Here is a 22,315-nt window from a genome sequence, read left to right as displayed (position 1 = left end):
TCACCAGTGGTCTCGGCCCAACGGAGGATCTTATAGAAACATAACATAGAAACATAGAAATGTCGGCAGAAGAAGACCAAACGGCCCATCCAGTCTGCCCAGCAAGCCTCCACACTTATTTTTTTTCTCATACTTATCTGTTACTCTTGGCCCTTTAGTAACTTTTTAGTTCTAGTTCCCTTCCACCCCCACCATTGATCTTCGCGCCGCTTTGTTCATAGCTGGTGGAGTACCAGATTCGATTCACGCTCCAGTACCCAGCAAGGCTCAAAGTGACCTATGCCAACAAAGTTCACTTTTTTGATTCAGTGCCAGAGGCTCAAGCTTTCTTTCACACCAGACTGAAAGAAACAGAAGAATGAATGAGTAATGTTTCCTGAATGGGAAGATGGCCTGATGTCCTGTGTTCACTTAATAGAGTGAATGAGCCCTCTTCGTGTTGCAGCTGGGCTCTGGTTGAACATTTTCATTTTTGGACAACATAGTAGGTTTACTAGGTCTTGGCAAAGCATCCACTGGAGGCTCTAGGGATTAGGGAGGAGGGGGATGAGAGCTTTTACTGTTACTTTTGGTAGGGAGTGGGGGGCCCTATTGCGTGAGATGCAGGTGACCTCTTTGTTGCTCATAGTTGAGCTTCAGTTGTTACAAGGGATTGTGTTTTTTGGATAAAGGAGGGTAGAAGGAGGGAGGTGTGGGAAGGGTTGAGGGGGGAAGGAAAAGGAGGTAGGCCTAAGAACTCATTAAAGCTTAGAAAGATTATGTGTCCCATACAGATCCCTGGGATTAATGTTCATTTTTTCTTTTTGTTCGGATCAAGGCCTAGGCTGGGGGGGCCTTGCCTGGCTTTACTTTAAGCTCATTAAGCCTTGGTACACTATGCATTTCTTAGATGTAAGTGTGATTAAATGGATGCGGCTACACAATGTGCTACCTGGAATATGTGTGGCCTGGGATGTGTAACTAAGCATTTCAAAGTTCTACAGCCCTGCAGTGTTGGCAGGTGCATAACACGATTTTGCAAGAAACATCTTGATGCTGCTGAACATCTGAAGTAATGTTGGCAGTGGATGGGGAAGGTCTATGCTGCTCATTCAGCTTCTAAGAAAGTTGGAGTGTGATCTTGGTGGGAAAATCAATTCTCGTTCAGGATACATGAATCACTGCTAATCCGAAAGATCGCTTTGTAGTCGTGGAGGGTGTCCTATATTGGAAGCCAGTGGTGTTGTATAACATATATGCTCCTAACAATTACTCTGACGTGTTTTTCCAGAAACTAGTCCAAATTCTGGTGCCACTCCTGAATACCCCTATTATTGTTGGAGGGGACTTCAATTGTGTAATGGATACTAGTCTAGATAGATCGCAGCAGTCACAGTTGTCATCACTGGCTTCCAAGAGAGGATTGCCCTATCTATGCTCTGCCCTGGACTTAGTAGACAGTTGGTGTACTTTACATCCCCTAGATAGGGAATTTACACACACTTCAAGGGCACATATGATAATATCCAATCCCAGCTTGATTACTTGCTAGTGGATAGGGGAACTTTTTCTAAGGTTCTGGAAGCTCGCATTGGGCTGACGATCATCTCTGACCATGCACCTGTCTGGTTTGACAGAGGGATTCTGGCTGGACTCCCTACATCACAATTGGCGCTTTCCAAAATTTCTTTATCATGATCAGCAGTTTTGCTCTTATCTACAGGCTAAATGGGAAGACTATGTCCTTTTTAATAAAGCGCATCTAGACTCGCCAATATTATTTTGGGAAACCACAAAGGTAGTACTGAGGGGAGACAGCATTTCTTATGTGGTGGCGAAAAACGATCTTTGACATTAGAAATCTTTGCTTTGGAAAAACTTTATGTCACCAAAAAAAGGTATGATGCGCACCCCAATGTCAACAAGCGGAGACAGTTCTTTGACATCCAAGTAGCTCAAAACACATTGTTACAACAAAGGGCAAAGAAAGGACTGAATTATTATAGAGGAAGGTTTTTTCAGCATGATAATAAGGTGGGACAAACCTTGGTGAACCTGACTAAATGTTGGGGGGGGGGGGTGAGCCACTCGTATTGCCACCCTGTAAGTGGAGGCAGGACATTTGGTGAATTCAGAGCCTGATATTAGTTGAATCTTTAGGAATTACTACAAAATGCTCTAAACAGCAACCCCTGGCTCAGACATCGAAATTCAGGAGTATTTGCAGTCAGTAGGTTTGGATTTTCAGAAGACATTTGACAAAGCTCCTCATGAGAGGCTTCTAGGAAAAGTAAAAAGTTATGGGATAGGAGGCGATGTCCTTTTGTGGAATACAAACCGGTTAAAAGACAGGAAACAGAGAGCAGGACTAAATGGTCAATTTTCTCAGTGGAAAAGGGTAAACAGTGGAGTGCCTCAGGGATCTGTACTTGGACCGGTGCTTTTCAATATATATATATATAAATGATCTGGAAAGGAATACGACGAGTGAGGTTATCAAATTTGTGGATGATTCAAAATTATTCAGAATAGTTAAATCACAAGCAGACTGTGATACATTGCAGGAGGACCTTGCAAGACTGGAAGATTGGGCATCCAAATGGCAGATGAAATTTAATGTGGACACGTGCAAGGTGTTGCATATAGGGAAAAATAACCCTTGCTGTAGTTACACGATGTTAGGTTCCATATTAGGAGCTACCACCCAGGAAAAAGATCTAGGCATCATAGTGGATAATACTTTAAAATAGTCAGCTCAGTGTGCTGCAGCAGTCAAAAAAGCAAACAGAATGTTAGGAATTATTAGGAAGGGAATGGTTAATAAAACGGAAAATGTCATAATGCCTCTGTATCGCTCCATGGTGAGACCACACCTTGAATACTGTGTATAATTCTGGTCGCCGCATCTCAAAAAAGATATAGTTGCAATGGAGAAGGTACAGAGAAGGGCAACCAAAATGATAAAGGGGATGGAACAGCTCCCCTATGAGAAAAGGCTGAAGAGGTTAGGGCTGTTTAGCTTGGAGATGGCAGAGGGGGGATATGATAGAGGTCTTGAACAAGTAGATGTGACTCGGTTATTTACACTTTCGAATAATAGAAGGACTAGGGGGCATTCCATGAAGTTAGCAAGTAGCATATTTAAGACTAATCGGAGAAAATTCTTTTTCACTCAATGCACAATAAAGCTCTTGAATTTGTTGCCAGAGGATGTGGTTAGTGCAGTTAGTATAGCTGGGTTCAAAAAAGGTTTGGATAAGTTCTTGGAGGCGAAGTCCATTAATGGCTATTAATCAAGTTTACTTATGGAATAGCAACTGCTATTAATTGCATTAGTAGCATGGGATCTTCTTAGTGTTTGGATAATTGCCAAGTTCTTGTGGCCTCGTTTGGCCTCTGTTGGAAACAGGATGCTGGTCTTGATGGACCCTTGTTCTGACCCAGCATGGCAATTTCTTATGTTCTTATGCGGCTCAGATGAAGCAGCTCAACCATCCCATTCAACTCCAAGAGTTAAGAAAATTAAGAACTTCTTAAGACACCGGGGCCAGATGGCTTGCCTGCCGAGTTCTACAAATTATCGGTAGCAAAGTTGGTAGTGTCTCTGGGGAAAATGTTAATGACTCTAATTGATATGCAGGAGTTCCCACTAGCTGAAAATACTGCTATGATAATGGTAATACCTAAGGAGGGACAAGACTTAATTACTCCTGCCTCGTATCCTCCCATCTCACTTATAAATTTTGATATTAAGTTATTGGTGAAGATTATGGCCAAATCAGCTGGCGAGGTTTCTCCCAGACCTTATTGGGCCTGAGCAAATTGGCTTTGAACCTGGTCAAAATACTGCTACAAATATCCTGAAAATTGCTGTTTCTTTGATCAGCAATAAACAACACAATCTTCCATCGATATTCCTGAGTTTAGATGCTGAGAAGGCATTTGATCAGTTGGAATGGAACTCAATGTTTAAGGCGTTGGAAGCTTTTGGGATTTGGGGATTTTTTACCCTCCCCTTTGTATTGCAAACGGATGCCTCGGGGACGGGATTGGGGGCAGTACTCTCCCAAATTGACCACGGTGAGGAGCACCTTCTACTATATCTCAGTCTAAGGCTGCACTTGCACGAACAGAAATACGCAACTATTGAAAAAGAATGCTTGGCGGTTAAATGGGCAATAGACTCACTAAGGTATTATCTAGCCGGGCGCTCCTTTGTACTAGTCACTGACCATGCACCGTTAAAATGGCTCAACGTTATGAAGGAGTCTAACGCGCGGCTAACCAGGTGGTACCTGGCGTTACAAACATACCGCTTTGAGGTCTGCCATAGGGCTGACAGGGACCATGTCAATGTGGACTTCCTGGGTCCAAGAGTTCCAGGGTTTTTAAAAAGGGGGGGGGGGGGGGGGTGTGTGATGCAGTGCAGCACTGCCGGGGTCAGGAACAGACAAGACAACATAAGACAGCAGGTAATACCAGAGCCAGACAGCAGAGGGCGCAGTTGAGGACAAGAAAAAACTACAAATCCCAGGTTCTTAGAGCCACCACCTGACCCGTGGGGAGAGCCTGAAGGCGAACAGCTGGCAGACTCAGAGGATAACGAGTCAGACACAGGTAAACCGATGGAGTTAGAGGAAGAGGGCGTGCCTACATGGTGGCAATGGCCAGAAAAAGCCAGCTCTGGGAAGCAGGAGGAGGAAGAGATGGAGGTAGGTTCTGGGGAAGAAGAATCCTCCAGCTCTCATATGGATACCGAGTAGCCAGAAAGGGGAGAGGTATAACTTACACCTTAAAGGAATTTGGGGAGGAGGGCTCTGAAGAGCCTGGTGTGTCTGGTATTTAAATATAGACATATGGGACGTGAAAGGTAACTCTGCGCAAGCACCGGTTGTAAGGGAGCCGGAGTGCTTGGGGGCAGGGTCATTTATCTAGGTTTTGATCCACCAAGAACTGGTGGAGGCGGGGGATGTGAAGGAGTAAATGTAATAGATCCATCTATTGCCTTATAAAATGCTTTGAAGAAACTGTCTCTCTGTGTTATCTTTGGGGGATTGGGGGCTGTTTCACCCCCAACTCCGTACAAGAAGAACCCGGAAGCCCAGCAAAGCCAGGGCCTGCTGAGACCCAAACCCAAGGAGTTACGAACGGCTGACTGACTCCATGGATATCAGGGACTCACAAAAGGCCTGAGCGAGAGGCAGAGGATCGGCACCCATGGCAGCACTGGCGGTGAGCCGTTACACAAGGCAATAGATAAAGCCAGAAGAATGCTGGGCTGCATAGAGAGAGGAATATTGAGTAAGAAAAGTGAAGTAATTATCCCCTTGTATAGGTCCTTGGTGAGGCCTTACCTGGAGTACTGTGCTCAGTTCTGGAAACCATATCTCGGAAGGGACAGAGACAGGATGGAGGCGATCCAGAGAAGGGCGACCAAAAAGGTGGATGGTCTTCATTGAATGACTTATGAGGAGAGATTGAAGAATCTAAATATGTATACCCTGGAGGAAAGGAGGAGCAGGGGTGATATGATACAGACGTTCAGATATTTGAAAGGTTTTAATGATCCAAAGTCAACCACAAACCTTTTCCGTTGGAAAAAAAAATCAGCAGAACCAGGGGTCACGATTTAAAACTCCAGGGAGGAAGACTCAGAACCAATGTCAGGAAGTATTTCTTCATGGAGAGGGTGGTGGATACCTGGAATGCCCTCCCGGAGGAAGTGGTGAAGACCAAAACTGTGAAGGATTTCAAAGGGGCGTGGGATAAACACTGTGTATCCATAAAGCCTGGAGGATAGGAATAAAGAGAAGAGGTATGGGGATGGCTTGCAGGAATGATGGCTACTACCTGGTGATTAATACCCTTATTCAATAGACATTCACACAGTTAATGCAACTCCAATATCACTCTATGCTAGGGATGTGAATCGTTTTTTGACGATTTAAAAAAATCGTCAGATATTTTTTAAATCGTCAAAAATTGTTGAGTCAAGATACAATATAAATTCCCCCGATTTATCGTGAAAAATCGTAAATCAGGGGAGGGGGAGGGGGGAGGGCGGGAAAACCGGCATACCAAAACAACCCCTAAACCCACCCCGACCCTATAAAACTAATCCCTTACCTTCCCCCACCCTCCCGAGCCCCCCAAAACATTTTTAAATTACCTGGTGGTCTAGTGGTGGTCCCGGGAGCGATCTCCCATTCTCGGGCCGTTGGCTGCCACTCATAAAGATGGCGCCGATGGCCCTTTGCCCTTACCATGTGACAGGGTATCCGTGCCATTGGCCGGCCCCTGTCACATGGTAGGAGCACTGGCTGGCCGGTGCCATCTTTAAAGGGTCGGGCCTCACTAAAAAAAATTAACGATGTGAATCGAAAGCGATTCCGATTCACATCACCACCGATCAGATTTTTTTTCTCCCTCTAGCCGAACCCAATTGTTAAGACGATCGGCAAGAGGAAATGTGGAAAAGAGGATTTGCATTCAGGCAACAACCAACAAGGTAGCACAGTCTGGGTAAACAAATAAGCATGGGAGTAGCTTGCTTGTTGCGGTAGTTACTACCCCAAACCAATTAAGCCTGATACTTCACTTTCAATGCATATCCAGCGTAGATCTCTGCTTCAACAGCAGGGGGGAATGAATAGGCCCTTTAAAGTAAAATTAGGAACGACAGAATCCGATATAGTTGAGCTTCAGACAGGGGTTCCTCAAGGCTCCTCCTTGTCTCCCACCCTTATTAATATTTACATGGCCTCCCTTTGTAGATTTTTAGCAGGCTTAGGGTTGGTTCATTTCTTATTTGCTGATGATGTTCAAATTCTTTTGCCTATCAAAGATTCATTACAATCTACTTTCCCACATGTCCCTATCACTAAACAATTCCAAAACTGAAATTTTATTTATTTGTAATAAAGTTACAGAGAAATTAGAAACAGATATTAGTTCTTGCGACCAATCCTATAACATCAGATATGAAGCAAGAGATCTCGGCTGCATTCTTGATTCTGAACCGAGTATAAAAGCTTCAATAAAAGCCATAATGAGAGATGGCTTTTATAAGCTGCAAATCCTAAAAAAAATTGAAACCACTTCTTCACGGCAATGACTTTCGCACTGTCTTACAGGCACTTATTCTACCAAAACTTGATTAATGCAATGCCTTATTTTTATGCCTACCAATTTCAACTATCCGTCCTCTACAATTATTGCAAAACGCAGACGCATGGCTTCTGACTAGTACAAAATATATGATCATGTTACCCCCGTTTTGATAGAATTACATTTGTTACCAGTCTAGTCGCGAATTCAATACAAAAGTTTGTCATTAATCCATAAAGCAGTATATGGCAATAACACTGAATGGTTGAATGCATCTCTTCGCATCCACACTCCATCACATAATCTAAGATCCCTAGGCAAAGCACTGCTAAAAATACCATCCCCAAAAATAGCCCATTTAAGTTCAGTTAGGGAAAAATCATTATCTTTGGCCGGACCTAAAATTTGGAATTCGCTTGCCCTTGATATTCGGACAGAGTCAAACATACACAGATTTAAGAAACTTTTAAAGACTTGGTTATTTGAACAGGCTTTTATCCAATCAAGTTTACCCCTAGGTCCAGATTCTCTCCCTTTACTAACCTGTTCTAATGTTTACCAAATTGCTATTAAACTACTACCAATCCACTATTAATTCTTACCATAAACTTAGTCTGGTGCGGTTTTAGTTAAATTAAATCAGTGGTCATTTTTAACTATTAGCCTGTTATCATCAATTTGTTTTATTGGATTCCATGATAACATTTTATTTTATTTTATATATTTAATCGATTAAATGTCTATCTTATTTTGTTTTAAATTGGTTTCAAGAATTATGTTATCACATGCTGCATTTTATGTTTAATGCATTGTATTGTAAACCAACATGAAATCAATATGAATGTCGGTATATAAAAATTGTCTAAATAAAATAAATAAATTAAAAAAAGATAAGAGGATTTACATTCAGACAACAACCAACAAGGACTGAGTTGCACAGTCTGGGTAAACAAATAAGCATGGGAGTAGCTTGCTTGTTGCGGCGGTTACTACCCTGAACCAATTAAGCCTGTTACTTCACTTGGAAAGCATATCCAGCGCAGCTCAATGCTTCAAAGGCAGGGAGAATGAAGAAAAGAGGATTTCTATTCAGACATCAACCAACAAAGAATGAATTGCACAGTCTAGGTAAACAAATAAGCGTGGGAGTAGCTTGCTTGTTGCGGCGGTTACTACCCCTAACAAATTAAGCCTGATAGTTCATTTTGAATGCATATCCAGCGCAGCTCACTGCTTCAATGGCAGGGGGAATGAAGAAATAGGATTTACATCCAGACAACATCTAACAAGGCATTGTTCTGAGCAGTATGAGTACTGGGTCTCATACATCGGGACAACTTGCTCGATATGACGGTTACTACCCTCAAACATTAAGCCTTATACTTCACTTTGATTCAGCTCCAAACACTGCTCTCTGCATCAATGGCGGGGGTGGAAGGAAATTAGAATCGAAAAGTTACCAATAAGGGCCCTGAACTCAGCGGTCGGAGTAACAGATAAGTATGAGAAAATAAGTGTGAAAGCTTGCTGGGCAGACTTTATGGGCCTATTGGTCTTCTTCTGCCATTATTTCTGTTTCTATATTCTTCAACATATACATATTGCAAACATAAAAATGTTTTCCACCATATGATCTCCCTTACAATATATTCTGCTGTAGCAAACACATATTATACTGTATGCCATTCGCAGGCTCTCTGTTTCTATGCATTGCTGCAGATATATACCAATATATGTATTACAGTATGTTTACATTGTATAAAATGTAAAAGACAAGGTAAACTACATAAATGGATATTTAACTTGATTATACAGAGATAATGAATGCTAGAAAGACAGACTAATTAACTGCATTAAAACATCAATATGGCAGAGCAGAAAAAGACCATTGTTTTATTTTTGGGGCTATCTTTACATTTATATGGATTGTTGCAAAGTGCGCTAGTTCATTTCCATTCGATTTGCATCAATTCTCAAAGGAGAGTATATGCATAATTTCCCTTTGGAAGTTGCCTAGGGAAAATGTATCTGCAGAGATCTGCATCATTTTATTTTCTGTGAATTCTTTTTCCCTGAAAAATTGTGCACATAGTTTTGAAAATGCAAAACTGTATGTTATTGCCTTCTCTGACTTAATCCCGTTTCTGATCCCACCTGCTGGTAAAAGCAGACATGTTGCTGATTCCTTTTCATATTTTTACGCATGTACTAGGGAAGAGGGGGTGTGGTTTTCACTGGCTTCCCTTTGAAAAGTGGGCCAGTCAGAAGAAAGAGGCATCACTCTCAGCATATATCTTTTCACCTGCTATGACGTTGTATACATGGGAAGTCTAAGTGGAATTTTTCTCCCTGCACCTAATCCCAAGTCTTCCCTGTCCCTTCCCTTTTCTGACATGGGTAGGGTTGCCAACTGACTCCAGATTTTCAGGATCGGTTGATCCAGTCCTGGTTTTATGCCATTGCATGCTGGGACATATTCTGATTGCCCTATTGCATTCACTAAGAAAAGCATGCATTGGAGTAAAAGCAGGACTGGATCAACCTGTTCTGAAAATCTGAAGCCAGTTGGCAATCCTAAACATAGGTAAAAGTTCCCCTGATGTGCCTAGCCTGGGTGCTTTTATCTGCAATGCAGAGTGAGCAATTTTCAGTATTTACCATTGAGAAAAGCTTTGAAAATTCCCCTCCCTATTACTACCAATTCTGTTTGGGAAAATGATGCACAGGAAGACGGTGATTGCCAGGATCATGGAAAGTCAAAGCAAGAGATCATTGGAACTTGCATTGTTCTGGAAACACATCAATGCAATAATCAATGGACCCTAACGTTAACCTCTGAATCAATGAACATGTGCTTTGTATTTAGAGTACAGTACCTGTGGATAATGATAAAGCCCTAGTATTCTGGCCAGAGGGACAGATATAGATGACATCAGCTCTCCAATGATACCAGCCAGTAATGGGTGGGACTGGCAGCTGTAACCAGGAATGGGACTATGTTTCCCCGATAGAAATGCCAATATTCCCCAGATGGCTCTGATCTGAGACATGCAGGACTCAAAGATACGGAACCCAAGAGTGATATTGGGTAATAAGTCTGAAGATTGGTTAATTTCTTCTATAGCAAAAATCATGGCTAGAATATCTCGGTAATACCTGATGTGGAATCTGCAGAATGAAGTAAATACATATGTAATAGATTTTTCACCATCATATACTCAATAGCTACCAAACCAAGTCTACATAATCACATTTATTGTATTAAATAGGGTAAGGTACTCTATAAATGGTTCCTTATATCATAATTGAAATGTGGAATTCATTAGGACCTATGGGAACACATTCAAGAACACTGATATAGTTCATGGAAATATTAATTCTCCTTGTCATGCTGCTGATCAAGTTGTCTTTGAAGACAGGTAAGATTATAAGATTATGAAGGAGAGCAGATGTAGCCTCACTCCACAAAAGTGGGATCAAGGAGGAGTCAGGAATCCACGTCTATCAAGGCAACTGGTAGTCTGCAAAAGCTTTGGAAACACTAATGAAGAAAAGGATAGTATAATAATTTCCAATTATAGGACCCCAACCCAAATAGATTAACAAAGAAGGAGATCTTGCCAAGCAAATATGATCAAATTTTTAATGAGATAACCAACATAGTGGATCAGGGAGCTGCAGTACATATTTCCTACATGAATCTCGGTAAATCTGGTACAGTTACCCATGGAAAACTAGTAATCTAGATAGCCAGTATGAGACCCGAGACGCTGAGAAACTGCAGTGTATATTACCTGTGTACCTCAGTGAATCTGGCACAGTTACCCATGGAAAACTAGTAATCTAGATAGCCAGTATGAGATCCGAGAGGCTGAGAAACTGCAGTGCATGTTACCTATGTGTACCTCAGTAAATCTGGCACAGTTACCCATGGAAAACTAGTAATCTAGATAGCCACTATGAGATGTGAGAGGATGAGAAACTGCAGTGTATGATACCTATGTGTACCTTAATAAGGCTGGCACAGTTACCCATGGAAAACTAGTAATCTAGATAACCAGTATGAGATGTGAGAGGCTGCGAAACTGCAGTGTATGAAAGCTATGTGTACCTCAGTAAGGCTGGCACAGTTACCCATGGAAAACTAGTAATCTAGATAGCCAGTATGAGATGTGAGAGGCTGAGAAACTGCAGTGTATGTTACCTATGTGTACCTCAGTAAGGCTGGCACAGTTACCCATGGAAAACTAGTAATCTAGATAGCCAGTATGAGATGTGAGAGGCTGAGAAACTGCAGTGTATGATACCTATGTGTACCTCAGTAACGCCGGGACAGTTACCCATGGAAAACTAGTAATCTAGATAGCCAGTATGAGATGTGAGAGGCTGAGAAACTGCAGTGTATGAAAGCTACGTGTACCTCAGTAAGGCTGGCACAGTTACCCATGGAAAACTAGTAATCTAGATAGTCAGTATGAGATCCGAGAGGCTGAGAAACTGCAGTGTATGATACCTATGTGTACCTCAGTAAGGCTGGCACAGTTACCCATGGAAAACTAGTAATCTAGATAGTCAGTATGAGATCCGAGAGGCTGAGAAACTGCAGTGTATGAAAGCTATGTGTACCTCAGTAAGTCTGGCACAGTTACCCATGGAAAACTAGTAATCTAGATAGCCAGTATGAGATCCGAGAGGCTGAGAAACTGCAGTGTATGTTACCTATGTGTACCTCAGTAAGACTGGCACAGTTACCCATGGAAAACTAGTAATCTAGACAGCCAGTATGAGATGTGAGAGGCTGAGAAACTGCAGTGTATGAAAGCTATGTGTACCTCAGTAAGGCTGGGACAGTTACCCATGGAAAACTAGTAATCTAGATATCCAGTATGAGATGTGAGAGGCTGAGAAACTGCAGTGTATGTTACCTATGTGTACCTCAGTAATTTTGGCATTGGTAAATGTGGAAGACTGGTAAACCAGTTAGCCAGTATTAGTTTTTGACTGAGTGGCAAAGATAACTGATTAATTTTAATAGGTCATCTTTAGGCAAATTTTCAGCTGAAACTAACTGGCTAGGTTTGCAGCTGAAACGTTTCCTCACTCTAACTAGGTTTACTGTGGTTGGTTTCCAGAACCAAAACTAGTCAATCAATACTGAAAATCATTAATTACCAACTAAGCTCTCTTCCCTTCCATCCACTGCCCACACTATCACCACCAAGGCAGAGATTGCTCCTCTCTCCCTCCAGTCTGTATCTGCTCTCCATGCCCTCCCTTCCTCCCAGCCTTCTGTCATCACTTTCTTAGAAATATCCATGGCGCCCTTTGCTCTCCCTTCTGTCAGAAATATTAAAACAAATGTCCCCTTGGTCATCTCACCTCCTTCCTAATATTTTGTCCGGAAAATAAAGTGAAGCCCTTTTGAGGGAACCTTCTTTCCTTCTCTATCCAGCCCCAAGCTATCAATTTTTTTGGCAATTGGGAAAGATGAAAGGGATCCCTGGCAAGGTTTTTCTATTGTTTTCAACAGGAGAGCTGAAGGGAAGGGAAATGGGTGCAGGGACATTTGTATTTATATTTTTTACAGCAGGAAAGCTGGAATGGAGAGGAGATGGCAGCGGGGACTTTTGTTTTTATAGTTTTGATAGAGGGGAGAGAATGAGGAAGGGAAATGGATAAGGACATTTGTTTTAATATTTTTGTTTAAAATCTATTTCTTGGAAATTTCACAATTTCATATTGAAGAAATAATTATCCAGAAATAATTGAATATTAAATAATTAGTAGAAAAACATTCCATAAACAAATGGAAAAATAATTAAGGTAAAACGATTGAAGTTCCAGGAAGTAGGAGGGATGGCCATAGGGAGATTTCTTTTACTGTTATAGTCTGGAAGGTGGGAGGGAGGTTACGGAGTCTGCTGGAAGGGACTTCTGTGTTAATATAAATTCAGATTAATGCCTGCTGTAGCAGCACCTAGATCGGGTTGTGCTGAAAATCAGCACTGGCCACTTAACTTTCTTCCTAGCCCAGCTCAATTTAATTGGCCAAATTTTGGGTGAGCCCAGGGGCAGGGTTAGGTCAGGAGAGAAAGTTAGGCCTTTCAGCACTTCCCCATCCAAATCAAGGTGCTGAATGAGTAACAGAACCTGTAATATGCCACTAATTTCTAATTATAAACACAGAAGATGTCAGCAGGTAAGGATTCCCTGCTCCACCCAGGCTACTCATTTGCAACTGCCCACCGTGCAGTCACATATTCTATTCATCCATGACCCCTTCTCACTCTTGACCTACAGTTAAATCTCTCTGAGGCCAAGTTTCAAAGATTTTAGGAGCGTAAATTGTCCCCTTTGAAAGCTGACTGGTATTTATTTATTTTAAAATTTATGAATCCCTTATCAACATTGCTAAGCAATTTACAATAAAACAAATTATAGACATGACATATACATTAATTTCATACAATTTAAAACAAATCGTTAATAAAAATAACAAAAAGCAAAAATAAAGAAAACTGCAGCTTAATCCCTAAATTTAGGTGTCTAGTTTCAGAGGAAGCCTAAATTTAGGACTGTAAAAGTTGGCAGCTTTGGAAGTGGATTTAGGGAAGGAAAAAATTTAAGCACTTAGCAGTGATTTTCAGCGCCAGGCATCTAATAGGCTCCTAAAATAGGAAAATAAATTGAAGGTCTAAATTTAGGAGAATTTTCAGCTGAAAGCTAAAATCCTCGGTACCTAACTTAGGCGGTCATTTTCTAAAGGTATCACACGCGCTAAGGGACTTTACGTGTGCGATACCTAGATCGGGGCGGAGTTGGGGTGGCATCGGGGCGGACTCTCGACGACTTTGACAGGGAAAGGTAAGAATTCTTATCACCGCCAGTAGCGCGCCCAATAGCGCCACCTTTCACGGTGGTGCTATTGGGTGCAAAAGCCCGCCTCCCTGTACCGCGCGATTCACTATTCTGTGTGAGAATAGTGAATCCAGACCTTGTGCCAAAATTTAGGACTGAGAGGCAGATATTTGCCAGTTAAGTGGTGGGCAGGATGAAGGCATAATGGGGAGGAGTTACTTATTTGGCTAACTTAGATTTATCAAATTACTATAAATAGCACAGAAATAGTGCCTGTGATAAAAAAGGGTGTGTGGTTAGGATAATTTTCCTGCACACAGGTGCATTACCAACCAAAAAGATATTTATTGCGAATGGCAATTCGGGCAGAGAGAGAGAGAGAGAGAAACTCTGTAGAGGCTCACATATAAGTTAACTATTTATACCACTGTAAGGGAGTGCACTAGTAACTTGGGGTGAGTTTTGGGGGGGGGTGGGGTAAGTTTTGGGGGGCAGTTTTACATGTACAGTCATAGGTACAAACAGCAAAGTTGCTATCAGTGAAGATTTTATGTGATTTGGAATGAAGAAAGTTAAAAGAGTAGATTTGTAAAATTTACTATCTACTTAGCTTGATTGCAGCTAGGTAGAGAGTGCATCAATAAAATATATATATATTTTTTTTAATTTAATCACTCCAAATGACAGTAAATCTTCACTGATGGCAACTGTGCTGTTTGTACCTATGACTGTGCATGTAAAACTGCCCCAATACCTACCCCACAAACCTCACCCTGAGTTGATAATACCCCTCTTACAGTGTATAAAAAGTTAACTTATAAGTGAGTATCCACAGACTCTCTCTTTCTCTTTCCTCCCCCCTCCCGTCCCCTCTCCCCTCCCCCCTCCCAAACCATTTTAGCCAGTACTGCACAGTTAATGTAGGCGTAATGCACAGAAAAAAGTTGTAGTTATTTCCAACATGAGAACTAGCATTGCTCTGCGTTACTTTACCTCAAGCCATGTTAACTGACCCTCAATTCCATTTACTCTGACCAAACTCCATCCACTTGAATACTAATTTTAAATTTGCATATGCATTTTGTGATGCACTATTTATCATACACGGTACAGTTAGGGCCCTAACACGCATGATAACACCCTAACACATTTTGTTAAGTAACCCTGTTAGTTGGATAAGTAGTGATATTGAGACTTATCCAGCTAAGGCCTGGATTTTCTAAAATCCCAGGCCTTTGAGAATCACGCAGTACCGGGGGCGGGGGGCCGAAGCGGGGGGGTGGGCCTGCAAAAGTCATCAGCGATCGCACCACCTCGGTGTTATCACTGCCGGCTTTCACAAACCAATAGCACCACGGTGAAAGGTGGTGATCTTGGGCGCGTTACTGGCGGTGATAAGGGTTCTTACCGTTTCACTGCCAGTGATGTCTCCGCCGCGTCCACCCCGGTGCTGCCCCGACTCCTCCCCTTCTGGTGCGCCATGGTGAAAGGTGGTGAACTTGGGCACGTTACTGGTGGTGATAAGGGATCTTACCTTTTCACTGCCAGTGATGTCCCCGCCGCGTCCACCCCGGTGCTGCCCCGACTCCTCCCCTTCTGGTGCGCCATGGTGAAAGGTGGTGAACTTGGGCGCGTTACTGGCGGTGATAAGGGTTCTTACCTTTTCACTGCCAGTGATGTCCCCGCCGCGTCCACCCCGGTGGTGCCCCGACTCCTCCCCTTCTGGTGCGCCATGGTGAAAGGTGGTGATATTGGGCGCGTTACTGGCGGTGATAAGGGATCTTACCTTTTCACTGCCAGTGATGTCCCCGCCGCGTCCACCCCGGTGCTGCCCCGACTCCTCCCCTTCTGGTGCGCCACGGTGAAAGGTGGTGATCTTGGGCGCGTTACTGGTGGTGATAAGGGATCTTACCTTTTCACTGCCAGTGATGTCCCCGCCGCGTCCACCCCGGTGCTGCCCCGACTCCTCCCCTTCTGGTGCGCCACGGTGAAAGGTGGTGATATTGGGCGCGTTACTGGCAGTGATAAGGGATCTTACCTTTTCACTGCCAGTGATGTCCCCGCCGCGTCCACCCCGGTGCTGCCCCGACTCCTCCCCTTCTGGTGCGCCATGGTGAAAGGTGGTGATATTGGGCGCGTTACTGGCGGTGATAAGGGATCTTACCTTTTCACTGCCAGTGATGTCTCCACCGCGTCCACCCCGGTGCTGCCCCGACTCCTCCCCTTCTGGTGCGCCATGTTGAAAGGTGGTGATATTGGGCGCGTTACTGGTGGTGATAAGGATTCTTACCACATCACTGCCAGTGATGTCCCCGCCGCGTCCACCCCGGTGCTGCCCCGACTCCTCCCCTTCTGGTGCGCCATGGTGAAAGGTGGTGAACTTGGGCACGTTACTGGCGGTGATAAGGGATCTTACCTTTTCACTGCCAGCGATGTCTCCGCCGCGTCCACCCCGGTGCTGCCCCGACTCCTCTCCTTCTGGTGCGCCATGGTGAAAGGTGGTGATATTGGGCGCGTTACTGGCGGTGATAAGGGATCTTACCTTTTCACTGCCAGCGATGTCTCCACCGCGCATCCACCCCGGTGCCGCCCCGACTCCTCCCCTTCTGGTGCTGACGCCGCCCCGATTCCACCCCGATCTAGGTATCGCGTGCAATCCCGTTAGAAAATGACCCCCTAAGTTAGCCAGATAAATTAGATCTGCTATCTGAACAGGTTTCTAGTTAGTCAGATAAATGTATCCAGGGAACTTTCCCATCCGGCTCAATAACTATCTCTCAGAGGCTGATATAACAAAACTGGTAAGAGGTCAAAGGGCTTGTTCCAGTAACTTTTTGAATTTCCCAGACAAAACCTGAGATTTGAATATTTCTCCCTTACCTCCTACCCATTCTCCTGCTAAACTTTTCTCAGTAACTCATTATCCTCACAAAATATAGCAAACTATTGTGATGGTTACATCTACAATATCATTTATATATAGACAAATATTTTTATTTCTAGCATCAACAGATGAAAAGAAGAACTCGGGTTTAATTTCAATATATTTGTCAACAATAAAGAGCTGGCTCAGCCATAACTGACTTTCTTTAAATGTAACTAAACAGAAGTTATTTACTTCAGTAAGACCGCTTTGATATATTTTCTCTTAACAATGCGCTTTCAGAGCTGCACAATTTCTTTTGTTCAAGAAGTCTGAAATCTAGGAGTAATTTTTGACTTGCAACTCTCATTCAAATCCCATGTAAAAAAAAAAAAGTAGTCCAAGTGTCTTTTTGAAAATTATGAATTTTGCATAAACTAAAGCAGTTCTTAGAGCTGATGACTTTAGGACAGTTTTACAATCCCTAGTAGTCTCTAAATTAGATTACTGTAATTCTATTTAGTTTTTCCTAAAAATACATTGAAGGCCTTTCACGATATCCAAAATTTGGTTGACAGAATCCTGTTCAATGCTTCAAAATATGATCATATTTTACCCATCAAATGTTTGCAAATAAATAAATAATACAATCAACTCATATCAAACCTGTTACGAGCGCGAGGAGCGCGGTCGCCTCTAGAGCAGGTGGTGAGCCCTTGGCCACGGCAAGACTCGGGGAGCAGCCCCAAGCCACACCTTGGGAGGTGAGCCGATGCAAGCATGGAGAGCCAGGCGGGTACTGAAGCAGGAATAAGGAACAGACCCTCAGCCGGATCTGCACGCCCATGGCAACCAACAACACAATGTTGATTGATGAACGGTCCTCCGACTGTTCCAAGCCCTTTCGGATCTGCCGCTGGGTAACGGCATAGGGCGGCAGGCCGGACAGAGGACGATGACAGACAGAGTCCTTAGAACACTGAAGACATCATAGACGAGGGCTGAAGCAAGACATCATAGACGAGGGCTAGGAAGTAAGACATTGGCACTGTTTCTCAGGGCGCCCTACACAGCCAGCACGGCTGGACTGGTCATGGAGCACCCTGTCCTACAAGCGCAGGAGCGGGACGAGCACAGGGAAGAGGAAGCGGTGGGTTACTGCACTCCTGGCAGCCTAAAGCAGGTAGGAACATTAGGAACTGGATCAGGAACTGGATCAGGAACTGGATCAGGTACAAACATCAAGGCAACATCCGGAACAGACATCAAGGCAATGGGCAGGGAGCCGTCAAGACAAGCAAGACCATGGAGGACCCGGATCAGGAGAGGTCACAGGCAAATGTGGAGCCCAATCCAAAGGCAAACAGGAACTGAAGTGAAAGTCCTTTTATACTGCTCTATGCGGGCAACTCCCTGGGAGGAGTTCACCTGGACCGCCCCTCACTGGCCCTATAACTGAGGTGGAGTGCCGCGTGCCGGCCCCTAGGGAGAAGGGCGTGGCCGAACCAGGAAGTCCAAGCGGAGCCAAGCAAGCCACAGGCAAGCCTGAGGAACAGCTAGGCCTCCTAGGCCCTGGAGCCAATCCTGGATGGTACACAGGCAAGGCCCTGGCTTCGGAGCGGCCTCTAGAGGAAAAAGGTGAGATACTTCAGCAGCAACAGGGTGGATCGTAACAAAACCTGCAGGTATCACACTAGAGTGCTGCAAGTATTCTATATTAGATTGCTTGGTAAATAAATTTTAAAAAATCATGTATCACACTACAATATTGCAAGGATTTCATATCAGTTTGCTTGATATAAAACCTGCAGGTATCCCACTACAATACTCCAAGGATTCTATATCATTTTGCATGATATAAAACCTACAGGAATCAAACTACAATATTGCAAAGATTCTATATCATATTGCTTAATATAAAACCCATATGTATCCCACTAAAATACTCCAAGGATTTTATACCAGACTGCTTGATATAAAACCTGCCGGTATCACAATGCAGAACTGCAAGGATTTAATATCACATTCTTGATATAAAACCTGCAGGTATCACCCTACAGAACTGAAGGGATTCTACATCAGATTGCCTGATACAAACCTGCAGATATCACACTAAAATATTGCAAGGATTTTATATCGGTTTGCTTGATATAACACCTGCAGGTATCACACTACAGTAATACAAGCATTCTATATCAGATTGCCTGATATAAAACCTACAGGTATCACATGAACAATACTGCAAGCATTCTATATCAGATTGCCTGATATAAAACCTGCAGGTATCACACAACATTACTGCAAGGATTCTATATCAGATTGCCTGATCAAAAACCTATAGGTATCACAGTAAAGTACTGCAAGGATTCTAGATCAAACTGCTGGATATAAAAGCCTGCAGGTATCACACTACAGTACTGCAAGGATTCTAAATCAGCCTGATTGAAATGTAATCTGCAGGCAACACACTGCAATACTGCAAGGATCCTATAAAAGATTGCCTGACATAAACCCTGCAGGTATCGCATGACAATACAGTAAGGATTCTATATCAGATTGCTTCGTATAAAACCTGCAGGTATCACACTATAATCCTGCAAGGATTCAGTATCAGATTCTCTGATATAAAGCCTGCAGATATCACACTACATTACTGCAAGCATTCTATATCTGATTGTGAGATATAAAACCTGCAGGTATCACACTACAATCCTGCAAGAATTCCATATCAGATTGCCTGATCTAAAACCTGCAGATAACACACTACAGTACTGCATGGATTCTACATCAAACTGCTTGATATAAACTCTATAGATTGCTTGATATAAACTACTGCTGACTTACTTGTGCATATACAGTATAATATTTATAATCTGACTATAGTCAGTGAATTAAAAAAATTGTCCAGTTGTAAAAAATAGTTGCTTATTATTTCATCTACTGTATCAAGATACCAGAAAACATGCAAACTTGCCTATGATATATTCAATATAATATAAGGCTATGCTTCTGTTTTGGCTACACATCGATTATGTATTTCAGTTTGCTTTGGAAGCCAGTCATTTAAGGTAGACCTAAAATATTAAATTTAATTACATTAAAATATTCACAAAAATTCTCCCACAAAGTGTGGGTATTAGCTATGCATATCTGCAGATAAAAAATATCCTCTGCTAAGTGGGTATATTTTTTCCAGGCAAGTCATTGCCTGAGTATGAAACAGTGAGTTTGAGGTGCTCCCAGGATGTGGTAACACTTTATTTATTTATTTAGTTAGTTAGTTATGTAAAAGTAATTTTTTCTCACACCCTTCAACTATTGGGCATTTTACATATGAGCATCCATACTAACAAAAAGCAAACCAAACATCTCTTAAAAATGAAATGTAGGCAACTGGCAAATTCAGGAAAGGTGAGACAGAGCTTTTTATTGGCCCTCTCTGGCTAAGGGGGTCATTTTCATAGTGTATTGCACGCCCAATAGCCCCACCTTTTACGATGGTGCTGTTGGGCGTGAAAGCCGGCAGCGATTGCACCTCCGAGGTACGATCACTGCCGGCTTTCATAGGGCCGCCCCCCGCTTCACCCCCACATTACCACCGGATTATCGAAGGTCTGTGACCTTATAAAATTCAGGCCCAAGTTAGTTAAGTTAGGCCACTTCAGATGCCTGTCCTAAACTTTTTGCAGGTATTTTCAGTGTCAGAGTTTTCCTGGTATAGCCAGGTAAAGTTATCCTGGAAAATTTCTTGCTCACTAGCTCACTGAATGGTAACTTGTATTAAAGTTTTCCATATTTATTTTGTTTTTATAATAGCATTTCTTCACTCAGGTTAGAATTAGCTTGTAGTGTTTTTGCCTCCATATCACTTGGTTGTGCACATGTAAGAATATTGGAAATTCATTTTTGTCTAAGTTAGAACCCTCTGTTTTAATGAATAATATTGTTTTAAAGATTTGGCAGCCCGAGTTATTGGGAATATTGATAGTTTGTTCTTCCATATGAACTATACAATACCTCATCATTATTCTGTGATGTTGGTATGTTGAGCCTGGTATCTGAAGTCTCATCATTTTTAAGATAAGAGAGATCCAGGCTTTTGCCCTTTCTTGTGGAGTGAGATACATATTTCTGCTTTCTCACATTTGTTTTTATATTTTGAATCATGATATTAAAGGAAATTTATGAAGCTAAAGGAATAAAAAATATCACATTAAACAATATGAACAAATAATGTTATTAAATATAATAATACTTCCTCGTGAATAGTGACACCAAATCTTAGAAGTTGAGGCACACTGAATTGGTAGGGAAAAAGGTCGCTATTCAAAAGGGCTTGTCATGGCAACTTTTGACAGACTGCAAGATTTAAATTTCCTGTCTCACTGGTGAAATTTTAGCTTGTTAAATCATTACTGGGCTACCATTTAACAGGATAAAAATAGGTGTGGAGTATTCCGCTGACATGGCTAAAATTTATTTGACTTGCATCAATATTTATAACTAGCCTGCGATAGCTGGCTAAGTCTGGTCAGAGCAATGAATAAGAGAACAAGTAATTGGGAAACCAATAAAAATATACGGGTAATGTAAAATCCTCTCTTTCCCGAGTTTCCCTTTTAAAATTTGGGGCTGACCAGTACAACAGGTATTTCCATCCCAGCTGACTTTGTACTGTATTTAGAGCAGGCACAAATTTAGCATCTTAAAGGACTCATCGGAATTTCACACATTTTCTTTTGGAAATGTTTTTCATACTCTTTCGAATCCTTGGGAGGATATCAGCTGAGACACTATTTCTATCGGGAAAGTTAAATTTTTAAAGCAAATTACTAGGATAAAAAGTGAATCAATCACCTAAAAAAACTGTATGTGTACTGTTACCCACACTGAGAGAATGCATTTCCAGGGGGAAAATAGCACACGGTAATTGCATTTTTAACACTACACATATTATTGTCCTTGAAAAAAGTCCCACAGTATGATCTTCTTCAAACCTACTCAATAACAAGCAGTATCAGGAATTTGAAACAGGATTTAATTTAGATTAAAATGATTTTCATCTTGATAAAGCTTCAGACAGGGAGTCAGAAGCATCTCCTCTGAGAAAGATCAGCAAGTTAGAAAAAAAAGCAACTAACACACAATTCTAGAATCCCTAAAACAGAACAGTTCACCTTATAATATATTATACTCTGTGCAAAATTGGCTTTAGGTTATGCCTATTGTTTATTACCTGCAGAAAGAATAAATGCTCACAGGTACTGTGTACCTACAGCAAGTTTCAAAAATACACTTTTTTTTTTGCTTTGAAGAGCATTAGAAAGTTTGTAAGAAAAAAGCACCCATGGACTTTCACCCAGCACAGACAGAAATAACCCCTAAGTGCCCTTACCCCTCACAGGATATCAGTGGTGGAGCTTCCTGAAATATGAGCTCTTGAGAAATGGACGTAGTATGGATAAGAAATATTGCCCCAATGAGAATGTCTCCTTGCTGGTTGAAGTC

At 42.3% G+C, this 22,315-nt stretch overlaps 1 protein-coding gene across 1 annotated transcript in view; it reads right to left on the bottom strand.

Moving 5' to 3' along the window:
• Positions 1 to 22,315, bottom strand: part of LOC115082063 (vomeronasal type-2 receptor 26-like) — a 69,058-nt gene that overhangs the window by 44,555 nt on the left and 2,188 nt on the right. Inside the window, exons 3-4 of the mRNA XM_029586325.1 lie at positions 15,285 to 16,337; positions 9,963 to 10,254 (exon numbers count right to left, since the gene is read on the bottom strand). Coding sequence (XP_029442185.1) covers positions 9,963 to 10,254; positions 15,285 to 16,337 — 1,345 coding nt within the window. The remainder of the gene's footprint in view (positions 1 to 9,962; positions 10,255 to 15,284; positions 16,338 to 22,315) is intronic.

Source organism: Rhinatrema bivittatum, unplaced genomic scaffold, assembly GCF_901001135.1.
Source record: "Rhinatrema bivittatum unplaced genomic scaffold, aRhiBiv1.1, whole genome shotgun sequence".
Lineage (NCBI taxonomy): Eukaryota > Metazoa > Chordata > Amphibia > Gymnophiona > Rhinatrematidae > Rhinatrema > Rhinatrema bivittatum.
The sequence above is the reverse complement of the archived record's forward strand: the minus strand, read 5'-3'. Positions and strand labels throughout refer to the sequence as shown.